Source organism: Phoxinus phoxinus, assembly GCF_949152265.1.
Source record: "Phoxinus phoxinus genome assembly, chromosome: 17".
Lineage (NCBI taxonomy): Eukaryota > Metazoa > Chordata > Actinopteri > Cypriniformes > Leuciscidae > Phoxinus > Phoxinus phoxinus.
In genome coordinates, this window is record NC_136892.1 from 32614621 (window position 1) to 32632745 (window position 18125).

At 38.6% G+C, this 18125-nt stretch overlaps 1 protein-coding gene across 7 annotated transcripts in view; it reads right to left on the reverse strand.

Annotated features, from left to right (window-relative positions):
• The window catches only part of wdr7 (WD repeat domain 7), a 125155-nt gene that overhangs the window by 90637 nt on the left and 16393 nt on the right, over positions 1-18125 (reverse strand). For all 7 annotated transcript variants that reach the window (XM_079586520.1, XM_079586519.1, XM_079586516.1 and 4 more), the window contains 6 exons: positions 15023-15173; positions 12608-12856; positions 10305-10525; positions 8094-8289; positions 7128-7342; positions 152-385 (listed from right to left, as the gene is read on the reverse strand). In XM_079586520.1, the coding sequence (XP_079442646.1) occupies positions 152-385; positions 7128-7342; positions 8094-8289; positions 10305-10525; positions 12608-12856; positions 15023-15173 (1266 nt within the window). The remainder of the gene's footprint in view (positions 1-151; positions 386-7127; positions 7343-8093; positions 8290-10304; positions 10526-12607; positions 12857-15022; positions 15174-18125) is intronic.

The window sequence follows — 18125 nt, forward strand, 5'->3', positions numbered from 1 at the left end:
GATTAATCGTTTAACAGCCCTACTCACGTCACTTCAGAGTTCCAACTAGCGGTGTGAATGCAACCAGGAAAACGCTCCTATGGGAACCACTCTGGCGGCTCGTTCCTAGAACTATCCGGTGCGAACGCCCCTAATCATGCAGGAGTCTGACCTGTTTGAAAATCTTATTGGCCAGGAACGACCCGCTCTTGTCGGCCCCGCCGGGAGCTTTCTGCAGGGATTCTGGGGAGACGAGAGTGGGACTGGGACGCTGCGCCTCCTCCGTCAGTAACTGGATGATAACGGCCTCCACGTCGAAGAACAGCACGTGCATGTCGGGGTCCGTGACATTCGTCTTCATGGCCTGGACCACCAGCGAGTTATGGGAGTATTTGGGAAGGTTCCCCTACAAACAAGAAAGAAGAATGGGTTTTTTTCAGGCCGTTTTGTGCCACTGATTCAAAGCAAACCATCTATAAAAGGAACAACTTTACAAGAGACAGCAAGAAAAATGTGTCCGTGACTGTTCTGGAACAACAAAGAAGCTCGGGTCAATGATTTTGCTCCGGCGTCTCCATGATGAAAAGGAAACTGCAGTGAGAGAGTCAAACACACTTCGCCGTAAAATAGAGCTGCACGATTCTGGATGAACTGAGAAGTTTAAAATAGAGATCACCACTTTGAACAGACATCTAAACTAAATAGTAATTTACTAGAGGTTCTGACAAAATGTTAATTGCTGCAGTCTATTTAAAAAAAATAATAATAATAATAATTAATTGGTTTGAGTGAATGATTCAATGACTCACTCATAGACATTTGAATGGTTCAATGATTCACTCATATAGACATTTGAATGATTCAATGACTCACTCATATAGACATTTTAATGATTCAATGACTCACTCATATAGACATTTGAATGATTCAATGACTCACTCATATAGACATTTGAAATATTCAATGACTCACTCATATAGGCAGTTGAATGATTCAATGACTCACTCATAGAGACAGTTGAATGATTCAATGACTCACTCATATAGACATTTGAATGATTCCATGACTCACTCATATAGACATTTGATGACTCACTCATACAGACATCTGAATGATTCAATGACTCGCTCATTCAGACATTTGAATGATTCATTGACTCGCTCATACAGACATTTGAATGGTTCAATGACTCACTCATATAGACAGTTGAATGATTCAACGACTCACTCATACAGACATTTGAATGGTTCAATGACTCACTCCTATAGACAGTTGAATGGTTCAATGACTCACTCATACAGACAGTTGAATGATTCAATGCATCAATTAAATTAATGAATTAGCATATAAATAAATAAATTAATTCATACATTAATTCAATAAATTACAAAATTAAAAACAATAAATTAAAATCAATAAAACATTTTTTATTATTATTAATGAACGTATGAATGAGTGAGTTAATGAAATGAAAATCAGCAGATGAATCAAGCTTTTTATTCACTCTAAAAACGGGCTTCATGCTCTCGAAACAAAATCCACATCTGTACCATGTGATTCAAGCCCTTCTCGATGCGCAGCTCATTATAACCGCAGTAATCAGCAAGTCTTCATCAAACACATCAGTCAAAAGTTGTTCAGCGCGCAGGATAATCCATTTATTTCATGATCTGTGTAATAATCTCTAATGCTCATTAAGCCCTCCAGCATTCATTTCATCTCATCTGCTTCCAGTCGGCCCGTATTAAATAGCGAGCTTGCTAATTGTTATTCAATGTTAATTCGATGAACAAAGCACCTGCGATCCATTAGAGACATCAGGGAGGATGTTTACGGCCGGCCCGATTCAGACGCGCTTCCTAAACAAAACTTCTGCGGCTGCTGAACATAAAAATGCACAACGCATTAGATAAATGACCCAGAAGGCCGTGCGTTAAGGTAAAATTTGAACGTGGCTCATGAAATTATTCTTTAGATATCGGTTTTCTTTATGAAATGCAATGCATTTAAACTCGTGGTACACTCGTCCTGTATTTCGTGTCCTTCGGAGCAATGTCTGCTCTTCGAGTTTGTGTTCAATGGCTCTGATGGCGGTCTGAGGGGCCGCATTGATCACACACACACACACACACACACACACACACACACACACACACACACACACACACACACACACGCAAGGCCTCGCTCCTTTCATTTTCCTTCAGGTCTCTGGGAAACCGAAGTAAAAAGCAACTGTTGCAATGAAAGAAGACAAATCTGTGAGATACAAATGAAATAAAAGTAGCAGATGAAACCCTGACCCCAGGCTCACCCGTGTCCAGATAGATAGATAGATAGTTTTATTTAATACCATGTCAGCATCTAAGGCTATTTTCATTACAAAATTTTTATTACAAAAATAAAATATCATATAAATACAATAAAACCAAGCAAACAAACATTTTTTTTAAAATATAAATTATTACTGTTTCAGAACTAACTAAATAAATAAATAAATGTCTGACTGAAAAATGCAATTAAATAAAAAAAGAAAAATACACCCCAAAAAAAAATGTATATATAATCACCTTAAATTATTATTCTTATTATTTATTTATATTATTCTGATTTCTTCTCAGTAACAATTTCTATCTGTCTGACACTGTTGTGATAAGGATAAACACTATAAATAAATAAAAAACATCTAAAATTATTAGAACATTCCAGAACTAAATGAATAAATGTCAGATTGAGATAAAATAATAATAATAAAATACATAAAATAACATATAAGAAAATATGTGGGTATCAGTAACATATTTCTGTTCAAAAACACACACTATCTGAATAGAGACCAGTGTCTCCCTCTCTCTCTCTCACACACACACACACACACACACACACACACACACACACACACACACACACACACACACACACACACACACACACACACACACACACACACACACACACACACACACACACACACACACACACACACACACACATCATTAGGCTGAACAGAGCGCTGTCCCAGAACCACTGGGCTATTTTAAACGCATCATTACAGGACACCTGATACCAGCCCGGCGTCTGAGGCGTCTACAGTATATGCTTTAGATCCCAGCACATCACGTGATGCTTTTAATGACAGAGACACACAGCGGAAGGCATTCAAATACACACTCAACGAGCCGTTTATGTCATGTGACCCGGGATTCATTTGACTGCATGCATGACAACATTGCACCGTTTTATATGATTAATTGTAGATTATTATTTGCATTTAGCAGTTTTCCCCTGCAGTCAGCAAGCCTATGAACACAGACGCGTGACGACATCATATCCTGATGTACACAAACACACAGAGAGTGATCATGGACACACACTGCCCTCTAGAGGACATTCAACACCACACACACACACACACACTTGACTCCTCTGCAACTTCTGACTACATTCAAACACACACAAACAAAACCTCTGACAGCCAATAAGAACGAATCTAACACAATCTGACGTGCTAAATGTCTAAATGTAGACGGTTAGCGTAAGCATAGCATGCAGAAGTGTGTTTACAAGCGTGCTGTAAAATAAACACTAGCAGACGAGTGTGTCGATGATGGAAACAAACTATAGACGTACAGGTCATTACTAAATCAATACACACACACGTAAAACAAACACACTCTCTTTTACAAATGCATTAACACAGACAAGTGCAAAAAAAGAGTGTCCTCTCAAGGACAACATCAAGAGCGCACACTCTTAAAGAGGACCAATCACAGCCTTATACTGAGTGTTTAGTCTCCACTAGAACAGGTTTTCCTGCTTGAATGTTGATTATTCTCCTCATATTCTCCATTGTTGTGGCTCCTCTCTTCCCAGTCTGTCAGTAACGCTCTGTGTACTTCCTGTCTAGGGTCGGGTCTCGTTTTAATTTTAACGATTCCGACTCTAATTCTGCTTATCGATTCCTAATTTCGATTACAATAAGGTAAAAAAAAAAAAAAAAGTTTACATTGTCTTATTGCGAAACATTTAATTGTAGCTGAATATCAATATAGATGCACTTTTATGGACTCCAAAACAGAAACGGCCATTCACTGCCATTGTAAAGCTTGGAAGAACCAGGACATTTTTTTATATAATGAAAGAAACATGTCATATACACCTAGGATGGCTTGAGGCTGAGTAAATCATGGGCTCATTTTAATTTTTGTGATAAGTGTAATAAAAGTGAACTACCGTATTTTGCCGGACTATAAGTCTCACTTTTTTTTCATAGTTTGGCTGGTCCTGCGACTTATATATCAAAATTAATTCATTCTGACTGAGATGAACCGAGAGAAAACATTACCGTCTACAGCCGCGAGAGGGCGCTCTAGTTAGCGGAGTTGTTCAGAAGCGACACCGAGGAAGAACTCAGTGGATTCAGTGTTGTGGAATGAGAACTTGGTGAACTTGCTGACCGGTAACTTGTTGGACTCGCTGGCTAATGTTAGTTTAGCCTATTCAGCCTCCCAGGTATATGTTCTTTATGCTATTGTGCAGCTGAATAACTGTTAATGTGTTACGCTAACACACCGGACACTATTCAGCTGTTGTTCTGTGTGCTGTTGTGGAGCTGAATAACTGTTAATGTGTTACGCTAACACACCGGACACTATTCAGCTGTTGTTCTGTGTGCTGTTGTGGAGCTGAATAACTTGCCTTTCCAGATTAAATGTCTGTTCTTGCTCTTGGATTTTGTGTATCATAATACATGTCTAAATAAATGCGACTTATAGTCCAGTGCGACTTATATATGTTTTTTTTACTCTTCATGACACATTTTTTGACTCATGCGACTTATACTCCGGTACTCCTTTAAGTCGAATCCGTATGTTTGTTTGGTGAGCACTTTATAAATGACTTTATAAAGTTTTAAATATGGATATTTTTCCTTTTAATATGGATATAGCCGTGTGGAGCACTTTTATGACGGATAGATGCACTTTTATGATGGATAGATGCACTTTTATGATGGACAGATGCACTTTTATGATGGACAGATGCACTTTTATGATGGATAGATGCACTTTTATGATGGATAGATGCACTTTTATGATGGATAGATGCACTTTTATGATGGATAGATGCACTTTTATGATGGATAGATGCACTTTTATGATGGAATAGATGCACTTTTATGATGGACAGATGCACTTTTATGATGGACAGATGCACTTTTATGATGGATAGATGCACTTTTATGACGGATAGATGCACTTTTATGACGGATAGATGCACTTTTATGACGGATAGATGCACTTTTATGATGGATAGATGCACTTTTATGATGGACAGATGCACTTTTATGATGGACAGATGCACTTTTATGATGGACAGATGCACTTTTATGATGGATAGATGCACTTTTATGATGGATAGATGCACTTTTATGACGGATAGATGCACTTTTATGATGGACAGATGCACTTTTATGATGGATAGATGCACTTTTATGATGGATAGATGCACTTTTATGACGGATAGAGGCACTTTTTGACGGATAGATGCACTTTATGCACTTTTATCATGGATAGATGCACTTTTATGGACTTCAAAACAGAAACAGCCATTCACTGCCATTATAAAGCTTGGAAGAGCCAGGACATTTTTTTATGTAACTCCGATTGTATTCAATTCAGTTCACGTTTAGTTGTATGGCGCTTTTCACAATACACATTTCAAAGTAGCTTTACAGAAAGTGCATGCGTCCATATTACAATTTAGAGTGATCTGTTAATCATTTAATGCAGATACAATGAGCTCATTGAAGTAATGAATACTTGTTTGATATTCGTCTGAAAGAAGAATGTCATACACTTAGGATGGCTTCAGGGTAGGGCTGTTGGAACGAATTCCGAAATTCGAATATAATTCGAATATTAAAACAATCAATACTATTCGAATGCTGAAGTTACTATTCGAATATTGCTTTTTTTTTTATGCAATCTTTCCTTTCTCGCCAACTTGGCTTACACACGCATGTGAAAATTAAATGCTTTTGTTTCGTCTGATAAACAATACAGTTTTTGAATCGTAACACAATTGTGCGCGTTATCCACGCTGCATCGTCATAATAATAGCCTACTGTCAATAATGGCGGTCTCCACGGAAACGGAGTACGGAGATCACCACTCCTGACAATTTGAGATGTGTGGAAGGTGTTTGGATTTCAAACCGTAAATGGGAAAATCACAAAGTGGCAATTTGCAGAATAAATGAAATTTCACTCCTCAACTTGCAACCTTACTGTGAAATACGTCAAATTCGTCCATTCGCGCGTCAAGAGCGTAACGCGTCTTTGCATTGACTTAACATTGAAATCACTCGCGCCTGACTCGCTATTTGCGCTCGGTGTGAACGCACCATTAGGGCACATCTGACAACGCTACACCCTGACAAGCTAGGCGATCTGTCCAAGGAACCGCTGCTAAAACAGGCAAGAGTGACGTCTTTTCTGCCTCTCTCTTCATCACGGGGCTTACCAGCTGTCTGCCAAAAGGCGATTACAGACAAACTGACACGGTTTATCTGTAAATATATGAGACCGATCAACATCACGCAGGGGTCTGGATTTAAAGATTTTATTCACGAGCTTGAGCCAATGGTACACGATTCCTAGCCGCGCAACAATCACTGACAGAGTTGTGAAACTCTGACACAACATCAGACAACTGATCAGTGGAAAAATGTCCATTAAAGTTGCCAAATTAAAGTCATTAATTTTGTTCCGCTGTTTTAATGTTAATAAAAAAACGCGATCACCCGTTTCTAAATGTTTATTGTAATGTTAGCTGTCCCTCTAGTGGACAGAACGTGTAACAACAACCAAATGCTATGTGGCATTGACGACCCAAAAGCCTGTGTAATGTCGTAAATATTAATAATAGGATGAATTTGAGCATTTAATATTCGAATATTATTCGAATATTAAATAAAATAAGGAATGGAATTCGAATAGTATTATAGAGGAAGATTGACCCTACTTCAGGGTGAGTAAATCATGGGCTAATTTTCATTTTTGGGTGGACTATCCCTTTAATATCTCAGTTATGGCTCAGTGTTGATGGATATCTCTCTCTCTCTCACACACACACACACACGGCTCTGACCTTGTCAGCGTTGTCTGCGGCGAGCAGGTTGGTGGCGAGCGTCTGCAGCTTGTGTTGGGCCATGTTCTTGAGTGCAGCCAGACTGCGGCGGGTCATGGCCTGCTTCAGGTTCACCGCCGGGTGATTGAGGGAGTCCAGAGCCGCCGGGACCACCTCGTCACACGCGTTTAAGATCTCCACCGCTGTTATTCCCATCACACAGCGGTCCAGCGCTCCTGGAACACACACACACACACACACACACTCATGAACAACACACTCAACGTGTCAGTCTCAGGGTTAGCATCACTAAAACTAAAACAAGTATTGTTACTTACACTCATCAAACAATGATACAGCTTATGAGTGAGAGTGTGTGTGTGTGTGTGTGTGTGTGTGTTTTCTCTTCTACTCAGTGTATGTATGCATGGATGGATGGATGGATGGATGGAGGCATTTATATAGCGCTTTTTCATATGTACTACTGTACACCCAAACACTTTACAATTATATCAGGGGATTTCTCCTCAATCACCACCATGAAACCAAGAAAACAAACAACTTAAATTATATATTTTTATTTATTTATAAACATAATAATAATAAAAAATCAAAACCTTTTCAGGCATAATCTTACTAAATAAGTCCTTAAAGGGATAGTTCACCCAAAAATGAAAATTATGTTAGTAATTACTGACCCTCATGTCGTTCCAACCCCGTAAGACTTTTGTTCATCTTTGGGACACAAATGGTACTAACTTTATGGGCCGGCAAGTTTCAATTACAATAGAAGCCTATAGAGGAGTGAGACAGCTCTCAGATTTAATCACAAATATCTTCATTTGTGTCCCGAAGATCTACGAAAGTCTTACGGGGTTGGAACGACATGAGGGTCAGTAATTACTGACATAATTTTCATTTTTGGGTGAACTATCCCTTTAAACCCAGGAGAGTCCAATAAAATCTGTTTAAGAGAGAGGGAATCACCCGTGTCCATCTGCCACACGTATACGGAGCCGTCGGAGCAGCCCACCACCAGGTAGTCGTCACACGGCCTCCACTTGATGACCTGGATGGGGAACAGGTGTCTGGAGGCCAGCATGATGCACTTCCTCTCTCTCAAGCTCAGCAGGCCGACGGAGTGATCGCTGGCCACCGAACACACACAGTGCTGCACGCGCGTCTGCAGAGAGAGAGAGAGAGAGGAAACACAACAGCATGAGCGAGAGCAGAGGAAGGGGCGGGGCTTAGAGGCACAGATGCTGTCTCTGATTGGTCAGAGGGTCTAATTAATATTAAATGAATAACGCTGTACTATGTCTCATTTGTAAGTTGTAAAATCCAGTTTTTAATGTTGTTTATGTGTCTATGTGGTGTTTTTAATCTGCTTTAAGACTAGAGGCGCTGGTTATGTAAATTCATAAGTCGACAGCATTGCTGAGTATTTTCTGCTTAAAACTGCAGTGAACCAAAGACAGTCTCAAAAACACGGGTTGAAATCGCTGGTGTTTCTGACGTCACACACTACCTTGTAACCAATCAGATCAACGTGTGATCGTCAACCAGTGGATCTCTGAGCTGAGTGAGTGAGTGGAGGCGGGGCTCATTTGCATATTCATAGAACCGCGTATACTAAATGAGGAAAGGGTGTCGAGTTACATACTGTTTTAAGAGAAAAAGCATTTTTTTCAAGGAAAAAAGGTTTAAATGTGTAATTTTGGTGATCAAAAATTAGTTTTAAGGTATAAAAATTGACTACAGGGGGACTTTACAGTTTCTTTCAGAGCATGTAATAAGCACCAGCAAAATTATGGCAAGATTTTTATTCATAAAAAAGGATAAAACCCCACACAGAGGCTCTCCGATCGATCCTGTCTGGCTTTATTCACACTGAATAAAACGGCTGCTGCCGGCGAATTGAAGAATGCCAAAAACATGTGGAAAAACACACACCGGAGAAGTCAAAACCTGCCAACAATGAAGGAGGAAATGATATCAGTGCGACTCGAATTAAAAAGCAGAGCATCGCACTTCACGTAAGGTCACTGCGTTACACAACAAATCCTGCAGGAAAGGTCAAACAGGACTTAAGAGAGGGAGACTCGGAGCGTTTCCATGACAACGGCGCAGGCTTTTCTTTTGATGGCGTTCCAGAGGCTTCGATGCCTGACATTTAGTGCCGGACGTTTCTGTCTAATTGGTCACCAAGGTGAGACTCAGAGATTAGAAATTCTGCAGCCGTCTAGCGCCGATGAACTTTTCAATGTCTAGAGAGGAACCTTTACGGGGGAAAAAGTGCGGGTGAGTAAATGATGACAGAATATTTGTTTTCTCTGTGTGCGTGTTGACAGGCGATGATATTCAGTTTCGTAGAACGCTGTGAAATTTAATTTTAGAATTTTTATAGTTAGAATTTTTCCAGATTTCATTTAATTTTTTATGCTTCAATTGTTTTGGACTAAAATAATTACATTTTAGTAATCAAAAAGCATGTCTAATCAATTGAAATCATCAAACGTATTAATTTATTAATACTTTAACAAAATTGTTTTTTTTTTTTTGGGACCCTATGTTTCTGGGATCCATTGGAATGGTTTAATTAACTTTTAATAATCAAAAAGCATGAATTGAAATCAGGAAACTTATACAATTAACAACAATTTATTAAAATGTTAACCAAAATTAGATTTTTAGTGCCCTATGAAATACCTTTCAGTTTTTTTATCCTCAAATTTCATTTTCATTTTTACCAAATTCTGTGTTTTCGGTTTAAAGTTTTCTGGAATCCATTTTAATGGTTTAATTAACTTTTAATAATCAAAAAGCATATCTAATCAAATGAAATCATGAAACATACAATTCAACATCAATTTATTAAAAGTTTAACAAAAATAAAAATTTTAAGGCCTTATGGAATAAGTTTCATTTTTTCAAGTTAAACAGAACTTTTATTTTGACGGGTTGCCGTGAAGACTTTTGAGTTTCTGTGTGTGCTGATGAAGTGTTTCTCATCTCTCTTTGATATATTCATAACAATTTGTCAAATTCAGTAAAAATGTCATACAATAAAGTGACAAGCCATTCATCTAGATTGATTACAGCCATCATCCTTGACCAATCAGAGGAGGCATCAGGACCAATAAGCCCCGCCCACTTCCACACGCCTCTGACTTCACCGGTCTCGCTGAGGACACTTACGCTGCAGTTTTCCGGAGGCACGATCAGCTGTGTGATTTCTCCTCCGTGCACGCAGAAGATGTGCTTCATCTCGCCCGTGAAAATGTCCCAGATGATGACGGAGAAGTCGACGCCGCCGGACACGAGTGAACGCTGATCGTAGCGCGGCGAGACCTGGTGCGGGTACAGCAAACACGTGACCTTGTGCCGGTGACCTCGCAGGGTGCGGTGAGGAGGCCAGCCTACACACACACACACAGAGAGAGAGAGAGAGAGAGAGAGAGAGAGAGAGAGAGAGAGAGAGAGAGAGAGAGAGAGAGAGAGAGAGAGAGAGAGAGAGAGAGAGAGAGAGAGAGAACCACGTTACACACACACAGATACAGAGAAGAAACAACACACACACACACACACACACATACATAGTGAAGAAAAAATAAACGCACACAGAGAAAGAACCACGTTACACACACACACAGATACAGTGAAGAAACAACAACACACACACACACACACATAGATAGTGAAGAAAAAATAAACACACACAGAGAAAGAACCACGTTACATACACACACACACACAGATACAGTGAAGAAACAATAAACACACACACACACACAGATACAGTGAAGAAACAATAAACACACACACACACACACACACACAAACAAACACTAGTTATTGTTAGCATGTTGTTATGGGGGTGCAGTGACATTAAAATATTAAAATCATAATTCTGGAGAAAACACTTAAAGATTATACAGTTGCTAATAATAATAATAATAATAATAATAAAATAAATATAAAAATATTATAAATGCAATACTATTAATAATATATAACAACAATAATATATTCTTTAGTCACAATCTATAATAATATTGGTAATATTAATAGCAATAACAGTGTGCTAATATTGAGGAAACACAATAATGGTTATTGTTAATAATACCGTTAATAATAAAAATAAATGACAAAATAAAAATATATAAATATTACATAAATAACAGATAAGATTAGATTTTGTAAGTTAGGATAAGAATCCTAAATCAACTTAAGATTTGTTTCTGTAAATATGAATGTGCGAAAAATCCTAAATTAACTTCTCAGATCTTAATTTAAGACTTAAAGGTAGGGTTGGTAATCCTGTTCAGAAACATTTTTTTTTATACTGGGTGAAATGGTCCTTCCATTCTGATAGTAGTCAATACATTATGTGTTCAGAAAAAGGAATGAAAAAAATCTGCCCTCTGTAGCAGCTGTAGGACAGTAAAAACTCTGACCAATCACTGCCATTCGGTGCGAATGTAAAGAACCAATCAGATGCCTTCATGTCTCGTGCCCGAGCACCACTGCGTGCACAGCAGTGATGCGCGGGTCAATGTATAAACAACCCGCACCCGACCGACGTTTTCAACTAACCCGCCCGCTTAGACGGAGGAACTAGGGGTGCGCATTTTTCAGAATGCTGTATGATATAGCCTGGCGTTTTGTAATAAAGGCTTGATTTATTCATTTATTTCGTTTCATTTTCTTAACAATTAAGATGCTGCATGTGTTTATCCAGTCTAATCGACGTGTGCGTCTCTCCCCGGACTTTCCCAACAAAAATCCCGCCCCCTCTCAGCAAATAGGCTACATAAAACTGACATTACTGAGCTATATGCGTTTAAAAGTAGCCTATTAAAATGGCACAATGGCATTGCTCAGTTCAACGCGTTGGGAAATCGGGCATTTTGTCCCGCGTCAGCTTTTATTCAAAAGTTAATAACGTGCTCAACATTCAAAAGGTAAATAAGGATTTCCCACTTTCATCTGCAGACTGAGCTCGTGCGTCATCCTCACACAGTTATTCAGACAATAAAGTGTAGACCTATGTATTTCATAGAACATTGTGTCTAGTACTATATAAATTACAAAGGTAAACGACCCGACCGACCGCGACCCGAATATCATTAAAAATATTTTTGGATGACTAGTAACCGCGGGCGCAGGCACCCGCTCATCTTGGATCAACCCGCGCATCCCTGGTAGGTACATGCAGCTGACTCCAAATGTGGATGCGCGTTCATGTTTGTGGGGGGGCGTAGCTTTGAACGGAGCACTGACAGGAGGGGGCGGAGCTTAGAAGAGGTGCCACTTTCAAATCTGGCTAGCTCTCCAACATTACTACCTACTCTAGCTTTAAGATAGAAAGTTTCTGTAATACGCCCCCAGGGTCACAAATAATAATAATAATAATGTTTAATTTATATAGCGCCTTCCCCAAGCTCAAGGATGCTAGTGCAATAGACATTTGCCCAGTCCAGGGCATGTGAGAGCCTCACCCCTGCGCAGCATGTGTTCTCCCTGCAGCAGCTGCACGATGGCCGTCTGGGTCGCAGGGACCAGGATGATGCTGCCGTCCTCTCGTCCACACACCAGCCGGCCCTGAGACGGGATGTAGACGCTGGCCGTGACCTTCGCCGGGGCGCTGGAGCCGGCCAGGACACTCAGCTGGTCGATGATGCCCGCTGGAGACGGCATCAGCTTATCAAAGGCCTCCTGGAGACTGATGCTGGCCGACACCGGCAGCTCTGCCGGGGAAACGCATCGGGCTTCTTTAAAATGTTTAAAATAGTTACAATACTGTTTAAAATAATCAGTTTGTGAAAAAACTTTAACAATTTTTTTTACAATACTGTTTAAAATATTCAGTTTGTGAGAAAAGTTTCAAAAATTGTTACAATACTGTTTAAAATATTCAGTTTGTGAAAAAAGTAAAAAATTAATAGTTAAAATACTGTTTAAAGGGGTCATGACATGAGAAACCAAATTTGCCTTGATCTTTTGGTATATAAGAGGTCTTTGTACCATTATAACGTCCTGCAAGTTTCATAGCTTAAAGGATTAGTTCACTTTTAAAGTGAAAATTCTGTCATCATATACTCACCCTTAAGTTGTTTCAAACCTGTATGAATTTCTTTCCTCTGCTGAACACAAAGGAAGATATTTAGAAGAATGTCAGTAACCAACAGTTTTTGGTTCCCATTGACTTCTATAGTAGGAAAAAAATATACTAGGGAAGTCAATGGGAACCAAAAACTGTCTGGTTACTGACATTCTTCTAAATATATTCCTTTGTGTTCAGCAGAGGAAAGAAATTCATACAGGTTTGAAACAACTTAAGGGTGAGTATATGATGACAGAATTTTCATTTTAAAAGTGAACTAATCCTTTAAGACGTCCTCCCCATTATAAACAAATCATTTATTTAATCAAGCTCTAAATACAGCTCGTTCTGGATCCATGGTAAGAAGTGACGTCACGGTGCGAAGTGACGTACCAGCGTTTGCATATGACCGCCTCCAGCACAAGACAACTACGCTTTAAGCGCAAGACAACTACGCTTTAAGCGCAAGACAACTACGCTTTAAGCGCAAGGCAACTACGCTCATTTCGTATCGTTGTCGCGCCCGCGTGCCGCACAAGTGTTCAGACGGACAGCGAGTGGGTCTGTGTACAGGGAAATGACGATGCCGCAGATGTGCTGTTCCTGGCTGTGGACAAACAACATCTGTGAATACGCAGCGAAAGATCCAGTCGTCAGGGAAAAATGGATGCACTTTATTTTTTGCGGACGTCCCAGTCACGGCAGTGTTAGTTTAAGCGTTTGTTCTATACATTTGAAGGATGACTGTTTTGAGAACAAATCCCAAAATGATGCTGGCTTTGCCAGAAAACTGTTGCTCAAAGATAAGTCCGTGCCGACTATTCTGGACTCAACAACGACGACGCAAACTGTAAGTAATGTGTTTAAAACTTTAAACTACTTTTTAAATACGCTGAATCCGCAAATGTTCTGGCTGGGGGCGTTAATAATTGATGCATAGGCACTGACGTTAGCCAATCATAACAGTGGGCGTTAACACTGAACTCTTAAAGGGGAAACACCCCCAAAACAGACTGTGTGAATCAGAGGATGAGAAACAGGGGAAAGGTCATAAATCACTACATTTTAAAAGTTTTTTGTAAAAAAAAAACTATAGTAATACTATAATTGCACCTAAGGGAACAACATAATAAAATAAAATAAAAACATGTCATGACCCCTTTAAAATATTCAGTTTGTGAAAAAAGTTTTTTTTTTTAAATACAGGTGAAGCTCAATTTTTTTTTATATTGTGCAAAAGTTAATTTATTTCAGTAATTCAACTTAAAAGGTGAAACTAATATATTATATAGACTCATTACATGCAAAGTGAGATATTTCAAGCCTTTATTTGTTATAATTGTGATGATTATGGCTTACAGTTTATGAAAACCCCAAATTCAAAATTATAATATTGTGAAAAGGTTCATAATCTGTAAGCCATAATCATCAAAATTATAACAAATAAAGGCTTGAAATATCTCACTTTGCATGTAATGAGTCTATATAATATATTAGTTTCACCTTTTAAGTTGAATTACTGAAATAAATGAACTTTTGCACCATATTCTAGTTTTTCCAGCGTCACCTGGCCGACACCTGCAGCTCTGCGAGGGAAACGCATCATATATGAGGGACACGAGTGTGTTTCTGTGCTGGTGTGAGAACTACTGAACATACACAGCAGACGCTGAGGCAAGACACAACTGTACAACATACACTGCTGTCCGCATACAGTACAGTTACTCTGACGTGTTTTTCCACACTTCTTTTCTTTAAAATGTTATATAATATGCAAGTATAATATTGAGTTGGTGGGTAAGTGCTGTACCTGCGGCGGCGGAGGAAAGTGTGTGTGAGTGTGTGTTCTCCGGGACGCTCCACACCGTCAGCCGGCCCGCGGAGTCTCCCTGCAGCAGCAGCTTGAGGAGCGGCTCCCTGCGGCCCAAGAAGAAGCGCGTCACCGGGGGACAAATCAGCAGCTGCGGGAGACACACACACACATCAACATCTGCACAACGAGCTCAGGACGAGTCACTGCACACACACACACACACACACACACACACACACACACACACTCTCACACTCACACACTCACACACTCACACACTCACACACATCAACATCTGCACAACGAGCTCAGGACAAGTCACTGCACACACACACACGCACACACACACACACACACACACACACTCTCACACTCACACACATCAACATCTGCACAACGAGCTCAGGACGAGTCACTGCACACACACACACACACACACTCACACTCACACTCACACTCACACTCACACTCACACACATCAACATCTGCACAACGAGCTCAGGACGAGTCACTGCACACACACACACACACACACACACCTTCACAACAAGCTTTAGGACTAGTCACTGCACACACACACTCACACTCACACTCACGAGCACGCTCTCACACACTCACGCTCTCACACACACACTCACTCACTCACTCACACTCTCTCACACACAAACGCACACTCTCTCTCACACACACACACACTTACTCACACACACTTACACACACTCACACACACTCACTCACACTCACTCTCACACACTCTCACACACACACACACACACTCTCTCTCACACACACACACACACTCACACTCCCACTCACACACACACACACACACTCACACTATCTCTGACACACACACACGCACGCACACACACACACACACACACACACACACACACACACACACACACACACACACACACTGTGAGCCGCTGGATGTGTGCATGGATGCTGGAGCTGTTAAACATGAGCATCTGTTCCTCATGCAGGATCATGAGGGTCATCAGCCATTCTAGTGGCGATACCAACGTATCGACGGACAATGGACGCGACATGGAGTGGTTTTCTTCACCACGATGAGTTACCGCTGATTTACAGCTAGTCTATTCCAGGGGTGTTTGGGTCCGTGGAAAACAGGATACAAAAAGTAAAAAAATAAGACTATAAGATTTATACAGTCTTTTTGTTTTATTTGTATAAAACAAAAAAGTATAAAAATATAATACGATTTAAAAAAATAATAATGTTCCTGGTTTTATTGCGAGTGTGCATGTTATTTCAAAGCAACGTGTTTGTCTTCATAATCTGTCATATAAATTAGGATGGTGAGAGTGATGTTTTAATGCACAATTCCTCTGCATATCATGTCGAGTGTGTGAAGAGGGATGGAGTGATGTCTAAATGGCTAAATGTGTAAAACAGATGCACACACACACTACTGATGTTTGTCCTCGGAGTTCTCAAAGCATCCTATTTTGAGAACAGAAAGTGCCACCGATGAGCTTTCCTTAATAAATACACTAGTGTATGTGCACAGGTCCAATTCACACACACACATTACAATACAACATGCTACAAACACACGCCACACACTTTAAACCAAAAGACACACACGAAAATATCAGCTGAAAAAACACAAGAGCGACTAGAGAACGACTCACAGTGATGGTACACCACTAATACACCACTAATAATATTACGGTTTAGATCAATTTATATAATATATGTTTTTGTTTTTAAATGTAAAAAAAAAAAATCTCTCTCTCTCTCTCTATATATATATATATATATATATATATATAAAATAAAATATGAATTTGAATGTATATATACATTTTAGTTTTTATATTAAATATGATTTGTATACATACATGTATGGGAAAATTGACATTTTTATTATTTATTTTATATATAAATAATATAAATATACATGTATTGCTTTATATATATATATTTTTTATATATATATATATATATATATATATATAAAATTCAAAATCCTATTTTAAATGATTTAATTTATTTATTTATTTAAAATAAAAAATTAAAGTTTATATATAATAAAATATGAATTTGAATGTATATATACATTTTAGTTTTTATATTAAATATGATTTGTATATATGTATAAGAACATTTTCATTTGTATTATTTATTTTATATATAAATTATATATATACACAGGTATTGCTTTATATATATATATATATATATATATATATATATAAATTCTAAATCCTATTTTAAATTATTTCATTTATTGATTTATTTCAAATAAAAAATAAAAGTATATATATAATAAATAAATTATTATAATAATAATTATTATTATAAATGATAAAAATCATATTTAATATAAAAACTAAAATGTATATATACATTCAAATTCATATTTTTTTTTTTTTATATAAACTGTATATAATTTTTTCCATTTAATTTATTTAATTTTAATTTATTTATATTTACACATAGAATTTGTATATAAAATAAATAATATAATTTAAAATTGTATTGATTTTATTTTTAAACCCACATTAAAACATGCTAAAAACACACCAGCACACTTTAAACCAAAGGAAACACACACAAACATCAGCCGAAGAAACAAAAGAGCAACTAGTCAAAGACACACTTAGTTGTGTAACACTACGTCTCAGATCTTAAAAAGACTCAAATAAACGCCATGAAGCTCTTAGTTGAATGCATCTGTCTAGAACAGACGGGAACACAAGCGTAAGAAGCAGAAGCGACTGTAGAGAAGCTCTGGGACTTCGCATGCACCTTCACCGCGTGAAGACGGATGAGGGGAAAGTCAATGATTGGTCGATTTTAGTGGGAGGAGCATGAGACTTAGCGAATCAGAGTGAGTGACAGCAAAACGGAGGCGGGAACACCACAGGAAGCTCTGAGGACATCCAATCATATTCACTGATGCAAATTCTGTGCGGAATTTTTTAGGGCTGCACAATATTTGTTAAAAAAAAGTATCGATATCGCAATATGGCTCAGTGTGATTGTCAAGCGATTTAATCCAGTAAATACAGTATTTGTGCTACTGGCTTTAGAGTGAAGCGCGTCATTTACACACGTGTAGCTCATGATA